The sequence below is a fragment of the Astatotilapia calliptera genome, chromosome 1 (genome assembly GCF_964374335.1).
Source record: "Astatotilapia calliptera chromosome 1, fAstCal68.1, whole genome shotgun sequence".
In the NCBI taxonomy this organism is placed as follows: domain Eukaryota; kingdom Metazoa; phylum Chordata; class Actinopteri; order Cichliformes; family Cichlidae; genus Astatotilapia; species Astatotilapia calliptera.
The window spans coordinates 27,787,970-27,811,811 of record NC_137422.1 but is presented as its reverse complement, the minus strand read 5'-3'; the positions used below and the strand labels follow the sequence as shown (position 1 = coordinate 27,811,811).

The 23,842-nt window shown below is 38.5% G+C and overlaps 1 protein-coding gene across 5 annotated transcripts in view; it reads left to right on the top strand.

The window, feature by feature from the left end:
* Positions 1–15,067: 15,067 nt before the first annotated feature.
* The window catches only part of esrrga (estrogen-related receptor gamma a), a 71,907-nt gene continuing 63,132 nt past the window's right edge, over positions 15,068–23,842 (top strand). For 4 of the 5 annotated variants that reach the window (XM_026171471.2, XM_026171454.2, XM_026171462.2 and 1 more), the window contains exon 1: positions 15,068–15,444. In XM_026171471.2, coding sequence (XP_026027256.2) covers positions 15,389–15,444 — 56 coding nt within the window. In that variant the 5' untranslated portion in view covers positions 15,068–15,388. Of the gene's footprint in view, positions 15,449–23,842 lie in introns of all 5 variants that reach the window. The other variant, XM_026171479.2, reaches the window with a different exon arrangement.

Below are 23,842 nucleotides of genomic sequence, written 5' to 3'. Positions count from 1 at the left end.
GATTCAAGGCTCACTAGAGCCGGTGGGAACCCCGGACTCCCGGCAAATCGTTTTCAAACCCACTGCCGTCTTTTGTTACTCAGGTTAAACATGATATAAGTCACTTAGATAACTTAAAAATGTTAGTGTTTGGCTTTTTTCAGTATTTTATTTGTTCCTGAGTAAATCGGTTTGGCTGAGATGAAAGTTATAGTTTTTACACAGCTGAATAAACGTCAAGCAGACAACTGATTATCAGAAGTGTGAGATGCTCGAGAATATACTCCGGTGTCCTGTTATATTTTAGATAGCAAGGAGCAGACGAGACTGAGTTTATTAAACTCCAACGAAACAATCTGCAAATTTCATTAAAATTTAATAAACTATCATCTTGTCTTTATTTTTAGTTAGCACATACCTTAAACAGTTAAAGCTGTAAGCATGTTGGTGCAATAAGCTGTACGTTTTATGTTCAATGGATGCATGATCTGATTAGTCGACTAATCGCAAAAATAATCGGTGACTAGTCGACTATCAAAATAATCGTTTGTGGCAGCCCTATTTGACAACAAGCGAAAGATCCCCAGTTCAATCTAAAAATTTTCAATTAAAAACAATAATATCTATCAAAGAAAACATGCGGAGCTACATGCTGTGGTAACCCTTTGTGAAAAAGGGAACAGCTGAAAGTAGCTTTTAGGACAGTGTTACTTATTTTTCATAAAAATGTTATCTTAGTGGGTTTTAATATTCTTGAATTTGATTTCCATTCCAGAGTGATTTATCTCAGTGCTTGGCAGGAAAATGCATGCATGTACACACAGTCAGTCAGACATGCTGCTCTGTTCTGGGCTGCTGTGGCGCTACCTTTTTAGCATATCCTATTAATATTAGATGAGAATCATTTGTATCTGAGCGCACCGTTGACCTTAGTCTGCAGAGGCATGTAGAGTACATGTGTATGTCTGCACACTCAAGCCCCTCCTCTCAGAGCTTGTGTATGTTACCACATTAACGGGTAAGTCTGTTAAGGTTAGCCAACAAAATTACAACACACACGTTCATTCAGTTACTGAAAATATTTCTTTCAATTATTCCATCAGCTAAGCAAACAAATTACTTTTAATTGTATGAAATAAAAATGATTCAGGATAACAATGTGACTATATTACAAATCCATCAGGAAGTTTAGTATTAAAAAGTTACTCAGTGTAGTGAAATTTGTGAACATACCAATGTTTTGTTTGTCACTAAATCACATAAGGTCAAAGTCAAGGTCATAAAACACACTTTCTTTAATTTAATTCAGTTTTATTTAATTCAGGCCAAATCAGAACAACAGTTGCCTCAAGGCGCCTTATATTATAAGGTAAAGACCCTTCAACAGTATAGAGAAAAACCCAGCAGTCAGACAACCCCCAGCTACTTTCAACTTTGCTGGCTAGCAAAATGTCCTTATTAAGCTCTTCCATCCTGAAACTGTAGATCATCACACCAACCCAAGGCAAACTGAGACAATAAGATAAGATGTGTGTATTTCTACTGGCTGCCTTCTCTTTGTGGATTGTGGCAGGAAAAAAAAGAGTTTCAAGCAATTTGTAAAATTTATTGTTGCCCACTAGATAAAATGTCAGGTAAATTGTTGTAAATAGTTGTAAATGGAATTACCAGGTTACAGCAGAATATATACTTTCTGCTTGATACCTTTTTCATTGAGAGCCTGATGAAAACTGTGATATCTGCAGTGTTACGAGATCCATTTAGTCTTTAGTGTGTGTGTGTGTGTGTGTGTGTGTGTGTGTGTGTGTGTGTGTGTGTGTGTGTGTGTGTGTGTGTGTGTGTGTGTGTGTGTGTGTGTGTGTTGGGCAAAGCTTTGGTCCACAATCTGATGTCAGATTGAGTAACTCTAGTTCAAATGCATCTCCATTAGTGCTCCCTATCCGTGTGAGCTCACACTGAGGATCTAATTCGCCTACTGTTTCTAATTCTCAAGAATTGGCAGGGAGACCACAGAAGTTCAGCTGTGAGATTTTAAACAAGTTTATGGATAATATGTTTGTGTATTTTTAAAACCTCTATGAAAAACTTCTAAACAATCTCCTGTCCAGCCATTTATGTTCCAGTTTCATTAAGTTGTAGCTTCTTTCAGACCTGACAAGATGTTAGATAAAAAGAATAATATGACAATAATGAATTACCAAGAAAATCCAAGATTTGAAAGAAATGTAAATAGTCATGGTTTTACAGTTTGTAAATCAACTTTACAGTTACAATTATTTGGAAAGAACCTAACTGAATCTGAGCATTCACAGGCTGTTCTACATTTGCATCTGCAAGAAATGGTGGATAATACTGATCATGATGATAATAATAATACTAACACTACTACTACTAATAATAATAATAATCTCTGTTTTGCATTAATAATAAGCCACTGTGCTAAATAATATAATAATAAATAATGCTGAGTTATAGTTTTAATTAAAAATGACAGATTCCGAGGGCTGCGTGGACAGTAAGCGTAGGACCCAAACGCAGAATTCAGAGGCGGGAGAAATAAACTTTATAGCTAGCTAGCTTTAGCTAAGTTTATTTATTTATTATTTATTTATCTAAGAACACTAAGAAGTGAAAGCTAACCGAAACACTTTAAAAACATGATGAAAGAATAACCATGAACCTAAGAATCACAATAAATATTCCAAAACCAACAGCACAATGTCCAGAAGTAGAAAACACTGGGTCACAGGCCCAGTACCATGACAAAACTTACCTAGAAGATAGTAAAATGGCAAACAAATCTTACCATCTTTCTTTTCTGTCACTCTAGGCCAGGGGTGTCAAACTCAAATACACAGTGGGCCAAAATTCAAAACTAGAACAAGGTCGCGGGCTAACATTAATATTTATTGAAAAATATCTTCCTCCAGATTTAAGAATGAATCTCTTCTTATGGACTCAAACAAGTTTTGCTGAAAAACTGAATGTGGAACAAGCAAAGCTTAATACTAAACAATACTAAACAATATTAGCTGTATAATACCAGTAGGCCAGCTCTAATAGTAATTTGGTATGGCTTCGCGGGCCAAATGTAATTAGGCTGCGGGCCAAATTTGGCCCGCGGGCCAGAGTTTGACACCTATGCTCTAGGCTGTACGCTTGATGCTGCCGTTGAACAGAGGGTCTTCGATGATGATGCATAAATGCAAAACAGAAAGAGTCATAATAAAAGTGAAAAACACAGTAAAGGTTACTTACTTAAATGTCATAAATTATCCATTTTGTGCACATTTTTGTTCTCAGTCAATGAGAACAAAATGAAAATAGTCAGTGCATTTTGTTGGATTTGCAGATTGCATGTAGCCTATTTTTATTACAAAACCAGCACTCTGGTGTTGAGAATCACAAACTGCGTCTTCCTTTCTGGTTCTGCTCACCGTTGCTCAAATTCCACTTCAATATATGAAAGTTCCTGGTAGTTCTCTGTGTTCTCAATATTTCCACAGCATTTTAAAAGAGTTTTACTCAATTACTCAACAATTTTGCTCTTAAATAATACATTCTAGGTCATTTGGTAATTTGTCCAGGTTGTCTGTGTTCAGTGTTTCTCATTGATTTCTGTAATTGCAGCTACTAAGTTACTATCATTTAAGATAAATTGCTTTCCTTTTACGATTTTTATAAATTGTGAAAAATTGTCTACCTTTTAGGATTTTGATATGTTATTTGTCCAGTCCCTTCTAATTTCAAACTAGTACTTTAGATGGCGTTACCTTGACTTCCAGTAACGCTGTGAGAAATCTTGGAGTCATTTTCGAGTAGGACATGTCCTTTAGTGAGCTCATTAAAAACTTATGTGGGACTGCCTTCATTTGCACAATATCACTAAAATTAGTAACATCCTATTTCAGAGTGATGCTGAAAAGCTAGTTCATGCATTTATGACTTCTGGACTATTGTAATTCGTCATTATTAGGTCACTCTAAAAGCTCCCTTAAAAAGCCTTCAGTTTAACTGGGACTCGGAAGAGAGGCCATATTTCACTAATAATAGTTTCTCTTCAAAGTCTTCCATGAGAAATTCAAAATTGAATTTAAAAACCTTTTCCTCACATACAAGATCTTGAATAATAAAGTCCCATCATCGACCATTGACCCCAGGATAACAAAGTACTATAACAGAGCACATTACTCTCACACTGCAGGCCAACTTGTGGCTCCTGTGGGTCAGAAACTTCAGTTTTTAGGCCCCTCTTCTGTGGAACCAGCTCGCAGTTTGAATTTGGGAGACAGACATCGTTTTTACTTTTAAGATTAGCATTAGCCTTGATTTTTCTAGCCTTAAGATTAGGATAAAAACTTTCCATTTTGATAAAACTTGTAATTAGGGCTTTATGAGGTTAGCCTGAGCCAAGCTCTGGATATGCTACGGCTACACTGAGCATTTCTTCTTCACTCATCTATTTTCACTCCCTGTGTGTTTACAGACCACTATTGCATTTAATGATTAATAATTATCAAACTCCGGTATCATAATTTGTCCCGTCTCTCTGCTCCCTTCTCTTTCCCCTCACCCTAACTGGTTGCAGTTGACAGAAATCCTCCAGATTCTGCTTGAGGTATCTTGTTGCTAAAAGGGAGTTTTTCCCAAATGTTGCCAAGTGCTTGCTCATGTGATTGTTGGTGTTTCTTTGTAATATTATTATGTCTTTACCTTAAAGCTTCTTGAGGCATCTGTTGTTGTGGAGTGGAGCTAATGAAATAAAATGTAGTTGAATTTATAAATTGTTTTGCAGTTAGGACTGAAACATTTTTAGATGTTTTATATATTTTATTTTAAACTCCTAAAATCTGAAAGCTAGCTGGACTTTCTGGCACAAATCAATCAGTGGTTAAGGTCAAATTTTCTATCTACTGCACCATTACTGTATGTGTTTTGCAGTGTGTGTTTCTGCGTGTGTGTGCGCGCGCGTTTGTGTGTGTGTTTGTTCTTGTGTGGCATCGGTGTGTCCTCTATGCCCCTGTATTGTTCCCCACATTGTTTTTCTTCACAAAAAGTCATGGCCTGACAAGGTGCTGCGCGCTGTAAAAATTATGCCTTGTTTATACGTATTTATTTCCCCTTGACAGTTTAATTATTTCTGGCCCCATTGGAGGAAACCACATAAAAAACTCCCCATGTTCATACAGATTCTAATTAGGAATGCTGGGAAATTAAAACAGAGTTGTTTCGAAATGCTGTCATTTTTCTAGGGCCTCGTCTTGGAATTATGTCTCAATCAGCACAAGCGGAAATAATTACTTGTATACCTTCTAACTGCCAACATTTACCAAATGGCAAAGCAATTTACAGCCATCATGGCCTGAGAAGCAATCATTGGGCCAACTATAAATTCACAGGCCGACGGTTTGGAGAGCAACATTGGAAGGAAGGGTTATTGTGGAAAATTAGAGAGTGAGATAAAGGGGGGTGTGGGGGGGGCTTTTTACCTATGTTCTCCCTCAGTCCCTCTGTTTTTTCCTTCCCTCTCTTTTCCTCCTCTCTGCAATCATTCTCACTATTTTACATCTCCAGGCCTTCCCACTTATGTCTTCATCTTTCAGCTTATTTTACAGTGAAACCATTGAACTGACACACACACACACACCTCTTAAATGGAGTAAGCGGCGATTAAGTGATTATTTTCACACACACCATTAAACATACTTATTGCAGGCACAGACATAGACAAAAGCCTAGATAAAAACTTACATGAGCAGAGACACTTAAACACCCGCACACACTGGGCTTAAAGTAATTACTCACACACGTCATTAGACACAGACACAGATGAAGTGGAGTGTGTTTATGTTCTGTGTATCTTGCACTGTAGCCCTCTTTTCTCTTTGGATACAGTATTATCGTCCCTCTAGTTTCACAAATCAACTACTTTTTTTTACCATCGTACAGCATAGATAGTAAAATCAGTAGCACCAAGCAAGTATCTGAAATACTAGTAGCAATAACAGACAAATATGCAGTGGGAATGCTCTGTATAATTTACTAAATATAGTTAGAAAGCCACAGGCAGTTCTAAAAACAATTAAGAATCACAAAGGAAATGTAGAAATTAACATTTTACACTGATTCTTGGTTTATCATAGCATTTTTTTCTTAGTGACTCAGTGTTGAATTAGTATGTATATCCAAATAGAGATACACATGATGATTAAGAGGCTCGGTATACCGTTGCAGGGCTAACACAGAGAAACAACCATTCACACTCACATTAACACCTATGGACATTTGGGAATTACCCAATAATCTAACCCTACTAAACAAGGCAAGCATACAATAGGCAAAAAGTTTTGGACGTTTTATATTACGAATAAGTAATTATTGTGCATATCTGCATCAACAGTTGTGAAACAGACCTCAGTTCTTAATTCACACTTTTTGGTGTCAAAAAACATTTATGGCCTAGAGCACAGGTGTCGAACTCCAGGCCTCGAGGGCCGGTGTCCTGCAGGTTTTAGATGTGTCCGTAATCCAACACAGCTGATTTAAATGGCTAAATTGGGAGACAGACTTATTAAGTTCTCCAGAGGCCTGGTAATGAACTTATCATTTGATTCACGTGTGTTGACCGAGGGTGATATCTAAAACCTGCAGGACACTGGACCTCGAGGCCTGGAGTTCGACACCCCTGGCCTAGAGAGTGGTTGGCAACCCTTGGCAAACTCCAGTCACTAAGGAAAATGTGTATTTCTCAACATGTTTGCAAGTAGACAGCAGGTCAGTGAGGTCACAAAGAGGGTGCTCCACCAAAAACCTTGTTGTGATTGCTTTGGTCAGTAGCAGATTACACAGGTTCCCATAGTTTGCTTGGAAGATGCTGAGTTTTCTATAGACACTTTCCATTTGCTCCATGCTGCAGTGAAACCTGAAAAAGTGTAATGCAGACAAAAAACAGAATGTTCCTCTTCAACCGCTCAAACCAATACATTTTACTGCAACTTTTTAACTCTGAAGGTGAGCATCCTCTGTTTCCAATTTGTATCCTATGAAGCATTGTTTATTTGCACTTACACATGAACTAATCTGAAATATTGGCCAGATGTCCATTATCATGACAGAAAATTCAGACATAGTGGCCTATGGCTTGTAAGCTTAACTCTGATACCAGCTAGAAAAAAGACACTTTACTTACACAACTGTTAACATAGCTAACTAAACAACCTGAACAACTTGAGCAAGACTATTAACAGTCACGTGTCCAAGTGTTCTCCAAGTGTACAGTCTAAGAGACCACTCCTTTCAGGTTGCTAAAATGTACAAATCTTCCATTTTTTGTACCATCTTCTTTATCAGACACAAAACAGCTTACATACTTCTGCATTACTAACCAGCAATTGTGTATTGTTAGCCATCATTAGCATGAAACTTTTATATTATTATTATTATTATTATTATTATTATTATTATTATTATTATTATTATTATTAAGGAGCACACTGTAATTCAACAGAAGCTTTTCAATTTAAATCAGTTTTATTTTTATAGTGCCAAATCACAACATCACTTTCCTCAAGGTACTTCATATTTTAAGGTAAAGACCCTACAATAACAGAGAGAAAACCACCCAATGACTCCCTTTGAGCAACTACTAGGCGACCATGGAAAGGAAAAACTCTTAACTTTTTAAAAAAAACTTTTGACAGGAAGAAACCTTTGGCAGAACCAGGCTCAGGGAGGGGCAGCTATTTGTCCCAACCAGTTGGAGTTGATGGGACAGTTCAGCACAGTATAGTTCACACACATAATTAAATATCCAACAATGAATGGTAGGTGCTATTAAGCGCGTATGAACTGAAATATCTAGTGTTGAATTATATATATTTTGGAGTATATTTTGACTAAAACCTTTTAAGAAAAGTTTCATACTTACATTTAAATCCCGATATCAATATTTACAATGAACAAATATACATAAACAAAACATTTCAAATAGTCACACTCACCAGTTTGAAACTTGTGATGTTGATCTTAGCTTTCATGTTTTGTTGTCCTTGAACATCAGAATTATTCTGTAGGCTTACCATTCCTCTCAACCCTTTGTTCCCCCCTCTTCTATGCTGTTTTATCCCCTTTCCCCCTTCATCTCATCTGTACACACTCTCTCTTACCGTCTTTATTAGTAGTGGAATTATTCACTTGGCTTACACCTCAGTTTGAATAAATTGAGTGTGGAACTATTGGCGAGATGGTCTTTTTTGGCAGGCATACATTTGTGCCTCGAAGTACATGTGTGTTATGTGTGTGCTGCATTAACAAAGAGACTGCATTGAGAGACAACTAATCCCAGTGGGATAGCCCACTCATGTTCTGTTTGAGAGCGGCGTAATTAAAGGAGCGCACCTCTCCGAAGTCACCTATTTCAATACAAAACACTGCTTTATACAGACACGCAGGCAGCGAGAAACCTGTACGCACACACATTTGCACACTCCCAGTGCTTTCTTACCCAGGCAAAATTCACTCTGTATATAATTACATTCCTCTTCTAATTTATCCCTGGGAATATATCAAAACCTCAGGATGTTTCAGGAGGTATGGAGGAGAGAAAGAGAATGAGAGGTTTGGAGCGATGATAAGGTCAATACTTGTAAGAAAATAATGCAATAAAGTTATTGAAATATTTGTGTTTGATTGTTAGGTGCATAAACAGTTTATTTTTATTGTGTTTGACCATCTATATGGCTGCCTATATCCTTCATTTTATTTTATTTTTCTAATTTCTGCATTAAAAAAAGTTCACATAGCCCTTTGATTTTAATTTTTTGACATTCCAGGGATGTTTTTTCCAAAGAAACTGAGGCTGAAATATGTGGATGAATACATACAATTGATCTTTATAGCAAGATTGTATTTAGCTTTCATTTGGGAGAGAGAACGATTGTGTCGCTTGTTTGTGCTTCTTAAATGTAGAATGTGAGTTGAACTGGAAGTCTCGCTTGGCTTCGGAAGATACTACGTATGCTCACAGATCACAGCAGGAGACGTGTATGTTGATTGAATGGAATATATGTGCACAGAGAGATACAATAACACATATTCATCATGCCCACCCTGTCTGTTTACGTTTGACAAAGTTATGCCTCAGTTTAGTCCAAAGTCTTCCCCTTTTGTCTGCTCTCACTTGCCGAGGTCACTCTTTTCACATCTCTGATGAGATAGTGTCCACCCATCCTTCAATCTGACCAGTGACAGGATGATGACCACAACTCACCTAGCCTCTTTGAAATTATTTTATCTATATGAAAAAATATTGTACACTCCATGTTAACTTAACTTTGAAGAAAGATGACATGTAAGGTGCATGCATGTACTGACTCTGTGTGTAAATGCTGGTAATACTTCCTTTTTATATTTTGACACATCTTTTTCTTTGTGTGTATATTGTTCTGTTGCACACATACATGCATTTTTGTTTCCATGACTTCAGAGGACATTACAATGACTTACATTCATTTCCTGACGCTATAATCCAACCTGTCTTTCTACTGTAGGTGTGAAGCTTGCTTGACCTTTGTGCGGAATAACGGGGCTGTCATATGACTGCCTATCCTAAATAAATCACAGTATACAAGCCCTAAGTTTGTAGGCATGTGTAACTATACAAACAAGTGAGAAGGCTGTACGTGTCATGTCTTTTGTGTTCTTGAAACTGCCTGAACATTTCCACACAAATCTGTTAGCTGTACTGTATATGTAGTATGTGTGCAATGGCACTTCACTACGCTGGTGTGGTTGCATAAGCTTTAGTGTGTTTTATGCATGTGTGTGCATGTGTGTGTTTGTAACTTTCATGTACCCTTCTCCAAAGGTTACCCAGACAGGCTTTTGGTGACAGGCTCCAGAAAGCTCCCTAAACCCAGCAGCTTTCCCCAGCAGCTGGTGCTCTCTCCTTGGCCTCGATCGCCATCACTGCTCCTTCCCTTAACTCACAAAATAATTTAGCAACCAAAACGATGACTTTTGAAAAGTTCACTCAGTTCGTCAGGTAATTCATTTTCATCAAATTATTCATTTTGCCAGCATGTGGCTGCTATGTGGGAGTGTTGATGTAGGCCTGTAAAATGTTGATTATTTGACCAAACCAAATAGCTCCACCTCAGTGGAAATCCAAAACTCAGTCAAACTCACTTGGTCTGATCATGTCGGTTGTAAAGTTAACACCCAATACTTGAGCTGAATATGTAAGACAGCTACACATTTCTCCGTGTCCAACTTCTGATGTGTCTGTGTACATTTACCTTCTCTGCTGCCTTTGTGAGGAGAAGATATTATTACAATAACTGTAGCAAGGAAATCTCTTTAATGTTAAGAAATTTGTAGTTGGTTATTTCTTATTCATATTTCATATTTAAGAATAGGTTTACTTTGATAACTCTGTTATGACTAATTTGAGGCTAAGTACAATTCAGGAAGTAAGATGTAGCACAGTAATTAGGGCCCATTTAGTTTACATAGACAAACTTTGCTGCTATGACAAAACTCAATCAAAGAGGTCATTTTTAAATATTTGTAAAACATTTTTTAGATATTTATTTTGTATGAATAATCCCAAATATATTCATCACTCTTTTAAAAAATAATTCTTTATGACTACTAAAATATTTTATTTTCTGATTATCCTAGCGGATTATATCCTGTAATATATATAATACATAATACATAAAATATATTGCCCAGAGGGCAAGTTTTTTCCTTTGCTGTTTTACACTCACACAGCCTGAAAATGAACTGCAGCTTAAACTCTGTTTATCTAATAACACCTTGTGACTTCAAACCCTTTCATTGCTATTACAGCCATCAGTCACGTTAGTGACAGAGATGTCTTTTCAAGTCTACAGATCTCTCGCTTTTTCCTATTGGCTTCTCTTGCTCTGTTTTTCTCCCTGTCTCCTTCTCACTCTTCATCGCTCCCTGCCTTTTGCTCTAGTCTGGGTTCAGGTTGGAGAAGCAGGCAGGGGTCTTTGTTCAAATTGTCCATATCCACACTGTGTCCTGCTGTACCTGCTGACAAAGCTATCAGATAACTCTGCTCCATCTCCCCTGATCCTGTTGGCGGTGTAGCTTTGTATTGTGTGTGTATCTTTGAGAGTTTGTGTTCTTTTATATATTTTTGTTTATTTTTGTTGGTTTTCACGATGAATGATATTGTGACTTAATCTTGCATATTTTTAGCTACATTCCTACAAACAGCCGTGCACACACGAGTTGTGAGTCTTTGTGCTGCTGTTGGCTGCAAACTGACCAGAGTCCATAGCTCCCTCTGTTGGCTTGAAGTGATGTGCAATTTCTTACTCTCACTCCCTCCACCTGCCTCACCCCCCTCTTTTCTACAAAAGCAAAGTTCAGTAATGTGTGAAATTTCCAAATTGCTTCATTTCACTTTTGGTACAGCTTAACTTTTTAGTTCTCATTTTAACATTAAAATGTCAAATGGTCGTCCTGTCTTAAATGCTTAAATGTTAATAAAAACAGCAAATGTTCTTTAATTATCAAGAACAAATGCTCTGTTTTATTATTGTTGAAAGTACTTTGTTTGCAGTTGTTGCCTCAGTCTAGTGCTTTGTTCATGACTGGCACATGCGTCGATGGGTGGCCTGGGGTCAGCTTCCTAAGTGGCCACGTCTTGAATTTGTTAAAGATTGTTTTGACCAGCAAAGACGCACATATAACCGCTCACAATACAAGGCTCTGAATGAACTTGCTGTGGCCTATTGAGTAGTTTGATTGATGTCAGCGAGAGTTGCGATGGATAATTCTTCCATAGATGTCAACAGGCTGCCACCGCAGGGTCAAAACACACACACCCACACACAGATTTACAAACACTGGCAGACAAGAGAAGAGTGAGATGCCAGCAGTTACCGAGCTCAATAGGTTTTACATTGTAAATGGACTTTTAAAGTGATTCCAGCAAGGCCATTTACCCATGCATACAATTATTAATTGTGATAAAATGCTGTTTTTACACGGTGCTTCGACTGAGTTTCATATTTTTTTTTTTATGTTGTTATATGCAGTTATATTTCTGCAGCATTGTGCATGGAAATATTGTCTGTTAACCAGCAATCACATATGCACACATCGTGGATGCACAAGGTATCACCTTGGCTTTTTGAGTTACAAGTTTGTGTTTAAGATGTTCATGGTTTGTCCAGTTATAGAGAAAAGTGGCCTAAAGGGGTCACTGTCAACATACACACACTGACTGAGAGTCAATCAATAGTCTATGGGGGTGGGGAGGATAGGGGTCAGAGAAGGAAAAGAGGAGTGAGGCAGAAAGACAGAAAAAGTAACGGCTGTTTTAGGGTTCAACCAAAATCACAAGAATTTTGTGATGGTCTCTACAAAGATGATTCAGAAGCTTTAGGACCATATGGGCCTTTTGTGTGTGCACCGGTTGATGAATTTTAAGGAATACAGCTCTGTTTGTGGCATTGTGTGCATGACATGATGTTATTGTTCACCGTAACATTTTTTTCTGTATTTACATAAAAGGCCAAGCTTTGTAAGGCATCACTCACCACACATGCACAGTGAAAGCTTATTCTTAGACAGCGTTCTTATGTTTTACCACATTGCTGCTTGTGCTTAAATTATCAGTCAGTAGAAATCACTTTCCACACAAACTGCATAAATTAAAGAATCATTGAATATTTTGTAACATAAACTAACTAAAAAATTACGCCTCCATGAACACAACCAGTTCATCTTTGACAAATAATAATGATTTCTGTGTGCGTCAAAACACTGTTCTTCAAATATTTATATAGCCATTCGTTGGTGTTTTACAACTCGCAGGCTTCTAATTGTTTAATTCAATGTATGATTTGTAGTTCTTATTTTAAATAAATGTGTTAGACAGAACATTTTGGACTTTCTGCACTGAAACTGAGATTTTGTGTGTGCGTGTGTGTGTGTGTACTTGTGTATTCACAAGTGTGTTAGACACTGAGGTTTTGGTAAAGGATTTGTTTGCACAGTAGTGACGGCAGCATTGATTCACACTCATCTTTGTCGATGCTTATAAGCCTCTGGATACATCATAACTGTGTGTATGTTTGTATGCCTGCATGTGTATGTGTGTACACAAACCTAACAGCTATATATCTGTAAAGACATGTATTTGAATTCCTATCCTTCTATGTAAATGGCAAAGGTACATCTGTGCAAGGAGTCTGTGACTATGAGTGTGTTTGTTTTTGTATGTGGTCTGTGGATCTTTACTTTGTCGGCTTTCGAAACAACTTCTAAATATGTATTTATTCTTGTAAAGACCCTGATTGTGCCCATGGGAAGGCAGTTAAGCTCAGTTTCACAGGGTCTTTCAGCACAATAATGTCAAGAATTCTCCACGTCACACACATGTATTAAGCTATAATCATATTACCTTTAAAATGGCATTGAACTGAACAGTTCTATGGCTAACAGGTACTGAGTTCTCCATGCAGCTAGAGACAAATGCTTTATCAGCAAAACCAATACACATATCCTACGCTACGCTGAGAAGAATATGAAGAATATTTAGTGCGCTAACTTCAATGTTTTAGTAACAGTTTTTCTGTTAAGCAGTTGAAATGTTAATGATTGGACTCTGTGTTTGTCAAAGAAAAACAGGGAAAGAAAAGGCAGTATTTACACACATACACACACGTACATCAAAGCTGAGATTGGTTTCAGGAAATATTTTATTATCTGTACTATTCCAAAGCTGCTAATCACAACCACTCTCTTTCATCTTTGCACCCCCCACCCCCTCTACCAACAACATCACCACCCCCTCCGATTCCATTCTGTGTGTCTCCCTGTATTCGCTACACTTCTCTCTCCCCCGCCATCCCATGTGCAGGGGTACCCAAAAAATGACATGTAAGGACATGTTGAAAAAGTCTAATCGAAAGGAGGAAGACATTAGTTAAAAAGAAAGGAAAGAAGACAGAAAGAGTGCGTGTATCATTCGGAGTGTCCCTGCGGGGTTCAGATTTTTCCCTTTTCACAAGGCCCTTCCCGCTCTTCTTGCATTCCCTTTTCTCTTTTCCGCTGTCTCCTCCTTGCTCTAAAACTGAGAAGCGGTGAGCTAATTTTTCCTGGAGAATCCCAGTCGCAGTACCTATACTCACATTCCAAGGTGCTCGGAAATACTGGGAATACACAGCCTGCTGGTGTAGAGATGAAAGTGAACTTGACAAAACAGCAAGCAGCAGGGAAAACCTTGTTCCAATCATGCCCAAATCATTCCACAACAAAGGACAAGCGCTCTGGAATTGCTATAATCTCATATTTTACTGCTGGGCTGCGATGGGTTCTGCTGCGCTGTGCCTGTGTGTTTACGGTGTGACACAGTATTCAGGCTTTGGGTTCATGGTCAAGCATACACTATTTGATCTTGCATTTCTCTGGATTTGATTAGGTCAGTTTTGTGTTTTCCGTTTGAGCACAAATCAGTATCTGCGTCCTTAAAACATCCTAATAACATGGTGTAACTTATGTGGTTTAGACCTTATTTGAAAGAGGGTCAGCTTTTTGGTTTGAAACTTTTTTTTCATTGTTAGAAAGAAATATATTGTCAGTTTTTAACATTACAGTTTATGTGAGGATGTAATTTTACCTATGCAGGTGCATGCAGAGAGCAGGAGTGACCGGGGTAGTGAGAGACCATTGAAGAAAGATCAGAGAGATGGATTGATAAAGAGAGAAAGAAATTAAGTAAAAGGAGAGCAGGTTGTCTTGCTTTAAACCTTTCTCGCACCTGTCTCATTCTCCTCTCTGCTTCCTCCTTTCCTTCCTGATTCCCTCATTCTCCCTTTTCCTCCGTGCTCTTTGTCTGATCCCTCCCTCTCCACCTGCTCTTCTCCCTCTCTCCCTCGCTCTCCCTTCTTTTCTCCACCCCTTTCTCCGCCCCTCCCTGCAGCTATTGGTGAAGCACCCACCAATCACAGCACAACTGGGACCTGAGGGACTACATATGCAAAATGCTGCTTAATATTCATGAGCCGCTATCGGGGCTTTAAGTCGTTGATTAGGACAGCAGCACAGCTTTCTGTCCCAACTGCCTGACTAGCTGGCTGTGTGTGTGCCTATAGCCCCCTCTCTCTCACTCTGACATACACACTGCATACACATGCTCCCTCACTTCTACGCACACACGCAGAGCTGATCAGTGCAGGCAGCGCAGAGCCCGGTAATTGTATTGCTCACTCCAAGTGGAAGGAAGGACCGAAAGAGAGGAAGATCAGAGAAAGAAGAGAAAAGAAGAGAGAGGAGAGATATAAAAAAAAACTTTGATTTTTTTTTGTTTTTAATTTCTTGCCATCTACCCTGAGGAGGTTGACATGACAATGACCCGGTATCGCCGATGGATTCGGTAGGACACCCGTTATCCGAGTGTTTTTTAATGCACTCTGAACAAGAGTAGGTAAATTTTACCTTTTACTATTATTCTTTTATTGATCATCCAACTTGTCATTGCCATTGTCTTCCACTGTAAGTGACTGTGTGAGTCAGTGAGTGAGTGTATGTGCTGGTATGCAGCGGAGGTGGCCGGCACCGTGTCAAGGTTGTTTCTGTTGTCAGGTAGCACGCGTTCACTCTTGTCTTTGTGTGTGTGTGAGTGTGTGTGTGTGAGTGTGTGGCTGCAGTATCTGGACAGCAGTTCTTACTTAGTGGGCAGAGGAGCAAAATTTCTGTCCCTTCACCTGAAAGTGAGACATACGCACAACACACCTGCCTGCAAACACACATTGTTTGCTCCATTTTCACTTTCGCTGTTTTCAACAAACACTTTACTTGAAGTCAGGCTGTTCTTGGGACAAACTTTCTCAGTACATGTCTGCATGTGTGTACCTGTGCATGTGTTTATGCTTATGCATGTGTGGTTAAAGTATGTGTTCATCCAAGCAGAGAATCCGCGAGATAACAGGGCATTAAGGTTACAGGAGCAGCGTGTAGGAAAGGGCCCATAAGAGAGGAGGGAGAGGGAAAGGGGGAGAGCTGCGCTCTTAAATGCCAGAGGAGGTAGAATTTCAGACGGGCAGCTCAGCGTGTGGCCCCGCTCAGGAATTAGAGACAGTCACACACACACAAACACACGAGTGCTGCTGAGCTGCTCCTTTCGCCAATGCTTTGCTCTTTTAGATCTGTGCAAAATGTAGATTAAGTGATTGGCAGAGTGGACAGCAGTTTGCTTGATTAGATTATTGTGTGCACAATTATTTAAAAAACAAAATTAGAGCCAACAAACAAATGATTAAAGTATAGCAGTATTTGCTTAACTCTTTTCTTAAACAGGACAAGATAAAACATTCCTCCGACACTGTGCGTGTGTGATTCAGTAGCCGGACAGACCTGTTTTGTCTGTATGTATAAAATTATTGGCATTCACCTTTTCAAATTTGCAAAGCTCATAAATAAAGCAAAGATTTTATGGTCATTTATATATATAAACGTATATGTATAGATTTAAAACACATGCTTAGATTTAACCAATTTCCACTTAGAACTAAATTTGAATGAGTGACACTAAATCAAAGCCACAGTTTAGGTGGTTTTTTTTACGGTAGAGAGTCGGAAGTGGGAAAACTGAAAGAACAAAGTCAGAGCAGAAGCTCATGCAAAATGTTGTACTGTAATATTTCCCAAAATGGTATCTGTAACATTTTTTAAAGAAAATTGGCAATTTTTCATTTTATTTTCAATCTTTCTCGTCATTTGTTTTAAAACACACACGCCCCACTCACTTGTAAAGCATTTTGAATATAGAGGCATTTTAAAGAGAATACACGGAGATAAGCTGTACCACTACTTTACATGAAAATATTCTTTTGTTATATTTTTAATTTAAAAAAAATTGTCTTTTAACTTTCAGTCTGTTTGAATTAAAATGTCATTTAAGCAAATATGAGAAATTGCCCCTTCTGAACAAGTAAATGCTTAAAGAGCACAAATTAAAATGTTCATAATATGTGCAGGATTTTTTTTTTAAATGATTATTTTATTATCACTGCGGTATGACCAATCAAGCTTTTAGAGAGTCTGAGAATATCAATCATTTCAGTTCCCCTTTTAGAGGGAATAACTGAATTTTCAGTAGAGCAAAATCTGAATTTAGGACACTTTACAAGGATTTAACCCTGTGGATTGCATCTAAACAAGCTTTCTCTATGTTGGTCCTTCAACTGCAAAACAGTGGGGTGGAATTTAAGGACCTGTAACGGCTCAGGTGTAAGAGTCTTGATTTTTTTTTTTAAATCAGATTAAGACAGAGAATTCAAATTTTTCAAAAACTTTTGAACTGGATTTGCTTCTTAATGGACAAGAAGTGTGAAAACTGTGTTTAGACATCAAGCATCAATACACTCACTGAAAAACACACTTTCCTGACAGACATTTGGCAATGAGATGTGTCTGCTTTACCTGCGTGTGATTCAGCAAGTGTACGTAAGCTGTTGCCACTCAAACGTTTTCTAGAGAGCCCTCTGGTCCCGTCATCTGTGCGTCCGCTCCTTCACACATCCATTCATCCATCCATCGATCCATCGATCCATCCATCCACCGTTCTCTGTTCCCGGCTCAGGCGTTCCCTTCTTTGCTCTAAGGCACTGCTTTCCTATACTAATTAAAATATTAGGGATAATGATGATCATACTGATAATAATAACAACAAGTACCACTTAAGCTGTTAACATAATTGCATTCCCCTCATGCCACCATATACATAACATTTGCATATCATTAAAATATATTTCCCACAGTGACTTTAGTGATTTTGGTGTTTTTAACAGTGGGTGTGAAGGAGAACGGACGGGTGGTGAGAACTGCACAGTTGCTGATCAGTCAGGCAAAGGTTTAGTAGTGCAGTAATGAAGAGAAGCACAAGGGAGCACATATGATTTGATTAGGAATTATTCTCCAATCTGATGTGTCTGGATTTAATTCTTTTTAAATACATGGAAATGTAGAGGAAAGAAATTATTTGTGATTGTGAGTAAAAAAAAATAAATAAATAAAAATCTGTTTCAGGTTAAACATTGTTGAAGTCGTTCATCGGACTAAATTAAGATGTGCCAGAAAAACAAACATTTTTTTTTACTTACAGTAATATATATAATATGATTTAGGCACCAGATTTTCACACGTAATGTTGTGTTGCTTCTTGTTCTGCTACGACAAATGCCACTGTTTTAGTTCACATTTGGAAAAGTGCATTGGCCATCATACAGTGATTTACTTTTCCTGATTTTCCTGATGAGGCAAACTACTTTATATGAAACCGCGAAAGAAATTCAATTGAGAAAAAAATCTAACTCGAAGGCCAACCGTCTGATGCTTTGACCGTTTGTTGTTTAAATGTGCGACAGCGAAATATACATATGTTTTGTTATTCAGAATAAAGAGATAATATGTCTTGCTTTTGATTAGACAATGAAAAGCATTTAATGGTTTTTTCCCATCTTTTTCTTTTCCTTAATCTTAGTCGCTGGACCTTATTTTTCAGCTTATGAAGTGGGATATGCAGTAAAGAGAGAGAGAGAGAGAGAGAGGTAAAGCTGACTGCAGGGAGGGACAGGGGGGACCAAAGAGAGATTGCGTAAATTAAAATCCTTTTAATCTCCTTATAAAATCATTTACTTAATTCATCTGTCAAAGCATGTCAATATGTGCCGTGCTGATTTGCTGGCTGCGCGCGCGTGTGTGTGTCTGTGAGTGTGTGAGCGTGCAATTTGCATCTGTTTGTTGCCATCCGCGGTTTCGTGCCTGCATGCTCCCATTTTGTATGTGTGACCTATTGATGGCCTATATGAGGAAGTGTTGTTCTTTTTGTCTCTTTGCCTGCCTGTCTGTCCCTATGGAATTTGTTGTCTGTCAGTTTTTTTGCATTTGCCTGCAAACACACGCGCAGAGAAACGCACGCACTCATGCTTACGGCGGCCTCGCTCTCATGTGAAGGGTCCGGGCATTCCAGTGGTAATTTGGTCCCGTAAAGAGAAAGAGAGAGGTAGAGAGTGTGAGAGAGAGAGAGAGAGAGAGAGAGGGAGAGAGAGACGCAATGAGAGAGACAGACAGAGCGAAGTGGGAAGGAAGGGAGGGGGTTTGCTTTTGTCTGACACCAGCACTCAGGAGGTCCGCTGGACACACGTGTAAGCATGAATGCCCACAGTAACACACACTCTTAACACTAATGCATAACAATAAACACACAGATCATACCATTTGCAGGTTAAAGTTATCACAATGTTAAAAATGCAGTGACTTATTCTTACACACACACATGCGTCTACATATGTGGATGTAGATATTAAAAATGCATTGTCTCACACACACTTAGAAAGCCACTGAGAGATGACAGAGCAAAATGGGATGAGCCTTGATGATGTGAATTTGTCTGATTTATGTCCAATCCATCAGTGCTCTGTGTGTGTCTGAGTATGTCACGGGTCAATGCCGGCCTTTATGTGTTGAAAGAGCAGTAAGGGAGACTGTACCAGATGTGACACAAACACACACACACACGCACACACACTGCAATTAGCCATTTTGCCACACTGGTGGTGAATCTGTATGTGTGTGTGTGTGTGTGTGTGTGTGTGTGTGTGTTTGTGTGTGAATGCACGGTTGAATGCCAAAGCAGTGATCAAAAAAAAGAGAGAGAGAGAGTGATATATAGTGAGAGGCAATGTCGCTCATCTTATCTCCTCTTCTCCTCTCCACAGCGCTCATCCTCTCATTCCCCACGTTCCATCATCCATACATCTCCGTCATCCATACATCAAAATGTGAATTCAATTATTACTATTATCACGTTCTATCAAATCATTTATGCTCTGTCTGAGAATTACTCTCCGTAATGCTGCTGACTTTTCCGTCTTTTCAAATCTGCTATGACCAAGTATATAGTTTCAAGAAATGCAGAATAAAAAGAGGATGTTTTGCACCTGTGCAAATTTGAACTGTGTCAAAAGCACACAGGTCCCTTTGTAGATGCATCTGCTTGATTTTAACAAACGTTGCTTTAAACTAAATTACGTTTTCTTAGAATTGCTATATACATTGTGAGGTTTCTTTGGTGTCTGTGTTATTATTGTTTTCAGAAAAGGAGTCACTAAATTTGAATTTTATCAAGTTCAACCAGATGAGCTATTGAGTTACGCTTTAGATCCGGTGACTGGTGTATGCATGAGTGTGTGCGTACCCATCGTGTTGTGCTTAGGGCTTCTAATGCTGCTCCTCAGTCCTAATAGGAGGAGACAGCGCAGACCGGGCCACAATAGAGCAGATTTAGATGGAGAGGTGAGGTGTGTGTATGTCTCTATGTGTGTGTGTAAAGTGTAAAAGTGTGTCCATGAGTTAAAGAGGATCACGAGAATGGTGAAGGTTCAAACCCCTTGTCTGTCTATGGCACTTTTCTGTTGTGCTGCCCATGGGGAGAGCCCTATGGTTTCGCTGCTTGGGTTGTTCTCTCCCTCTGCACGGCCAAGCTGAAAGTATGATTAAATTGTCATTGTTTCGACAGTGTGTAAGAGGGGTTCAAAAAGACAAAAAAGGGAAGATACAGTAGAACGGAAAGGGATAGCTACTAAGAGAGAGAGAAAGAAATGAATGACCATGCCGCCTTCCAACTGACAGTGAAATATTCCTCCTCTCATCCTCCCATCATGCTTCATGTGTGTGCCTGATGGGGAGAGAATGACAGACCAGCCCACACCCCACCTCATGGTTTAGTTCTCTAGTTTTTGCTGCTTTTTTCATCTGCCTTGCACTTTTTTCTTTCACTCTTTCTATCTCCTGTCTGTGCACTAGGTTTCTCTCTATGCCAACTTTATCAGGTGCACCATACAAATAAACTACAATCACATGATGATTTTCAGAAGTATTTGTTCTTCCTAAATGTACTGTATATTCAGATATTAAGCTGCTCAACAAAAGTGTATATTCTTTGAATCAGGGAATTTTGATTTCTAGTTATTAGACAAGATTTTTACAGTTACACACTGAAGACTGAAGACTGAAGAAAGGTGTTTTTTTTTTACACTTTCTTCCTTCCTGTCCTGAACTTATTAATTTCATTAATTAAGTTTATTCCACCCGCTTCATTATACACAAAAAATGAAATGTACATAACAACATATATATGTATATTTACCTCATTATTCACAGCTTTTGGTGTTTTTGTGAAAAGGAAATTGTCTCTAACAAATATGTTGATCACACAAATAATTTTTTAATTTTATTTAAGAAAAAAAAAAAAACAAGCCCAACAGCATCAGTCCTTGTTGGTCACTCCAACTGTACCAACGGTTCAGCTTTGACACACATCCGTGCATGTGTGAGAAGATGTCACGTGTTAATATACAATTCATTATTTTGCACATGTAAAAACAAGAAAACTATGTGTGTTATTAAGGCCTTGTTTCTGTGCATGTGTGTATGTGTGTGTGTGTGTGAGAGAGACAGTGAGTGAGAGCGCATTTGTGTCTATTAACTGCGTTTACGCTTTCACACAATAGTTAAATTGTATTTGACATTTGAAAAACTTTCACTTTTAGTTTGATGTAGCTTAAATAAAATAGTTAATATACGTTTATTGCTTATTCCAAAATATCGCTCTATTTTTAAAAAAAAAATTACATAGTTTCATCACTGGTAACTTTAGTAAAGATCAGATGTTAAAGTATTTGTGCATGGAACATTTATGTGAATTATGTTTACATTAATTACATTAAAAAAATGCTCTAATCCTACATGGTAAAAACGCTTCTTTTCTTTAGGATGCGTGTTCCTCTGCGTAGCTGATCCGCTCTTTTATTCATGGCAGTAGATAATTCATTTTCTCTTTATCCCTATCTTCCTTTACCATTCAGCGCCCTCCACCCACCCACACGCACACACACACACGCACACACACGCACACACACACGCGCTCCTCTTCTCCCTCTACACACACCCCCTCCCTTGTGGAACTGTCACCTTTCTGCACCCGCTCAGTCCCTATTAAGGCCGACAGCCCATCTGCCGCCTGCCCCGCTAACAGCTCCCGTCGCTAACGCTAACGTGCACACACATCCACATCCGCTCAGACACACACAGAGGGCTACGTTCAACCCCACCTGCCCTGCTGCACATGCAGTCACACGCAGAGCAACATCGTCAGACGTATATGTATATCAATATATGCATCCGCTCAGTATTTATCGTGATCTAATGATTCTTTTAATTACTTCCAAATATCAAAAAGTCTGTACCACACTTTTTTTCTTGATTTAAAACGGCCACTTTTGATCTTGCACATTAAGACTTTCCAGGCAAGTATAAGGCTGAGTGTTATCGGGAGTAAGTATAAATACTATAAGAACCATGTAAACGATCTAGAAAAGTCAGCAATTTGCAACAAGAAGTGCAGAAATGAAAATAGAACCAACAAGTTTATCTGCGAGGAGGAAACCAATGGGATCACCGGGAATTTTTAATGCAGCAGAGGAGATTGGCTAGTCTTTAGTTCAGTTATTTATTAGTGTTCATATCTGTAGGTTTATCCATATTTATGCATACAAATTGTCTGTGTAACTGCAAGACGTCACACTACCCTGACGAGAGGAGTAATTAGGTAGGGCAGTTGCTTGTGTGTGTGTGTGTGTGTGTGTGTGTGTGTGTGTGTGTGTGTGTGTGTGTGTGTGTGTGTGTGTGTGTGTGTGTGTGAGTGTTGTGGCATTTGCTCCCTTCAGGGATAGGTGCATTTTGCATTAGCAAGAATGGCAACTGTCTCATCAATCACTGCATCACCATGTCACACACACACACACACAGACACACGCACACACACATATGTACACACATACCATGGCATGGTCATTCTGTTCACAGATGGGCCAGCAACACATGAGCGAGTCACTGAGCATCAGAAAGACACCAACGATCTCCTTGCTTTCACACACACACTCGCGCGCACACACACACACACACCGCCACACATCCATAGTATGTCTGCATGTGCTGGTTCTTGTGCTGCTTACATGTACTGACAGGAGCGTGAAATAGGTTAGGTAGAATCACATACATTGCACTTTTCTTTTATTCTCTCCTTTGCTCTACATGCATATTTAAATATTTATGATATGAGCTATTTCTTACATATATGAGTACTTGTGGGATTGAATTTTTCAATTGACTTATTATTTGATGATGTTTAAAAAAAATGTAAAATGTGTAAAATTCAGATTTTCATTTTACATATGTTTAGTACTGTGTTTCTATTTTAGTATACGATTCACATGTGCTGAATTACATTTTTAAAAAGAAAAAAATGCCTCATGTAAAGAATTGTCTGTTGGCTTTAAGATGCTTTTTTTAATGAGTTTCATTCTTCTGAAATGAAATAAGAACTAGGAAAATCAGATTATGTGGTTATAAAGCGATAAAGCAGAATCTCTTTCGGTAATCCTAAACAGTTTTAGTCCAGGTTAATACAAATATCAGACAGAGCTTTTTGTGGTTTCTCTAAAATATCATAATACAGACTAATCATAAAACTTTGTAAACTCGGGTTTTCTTTTCAGATGTATTTCTCGTGGTTCGTGATTTTTATGGTTTAAACCTAAATATAATAATATATTTCTCTGATTTCAGCCCCTGTCTAAAAAAGCTGTTACAGCGTCTGTTACTTCTAATGCAGTTAAGATGCCTGCAGCCAAAATGTGACAGTTGAACCCAAATGGCTGGTGATACATACACAGGACCTAAACTATTGCACACAATGTAAACCCAAATCAAGATGAAAACACAGTACTGAACAATCTACAGCGTTTTCAAGCAAATA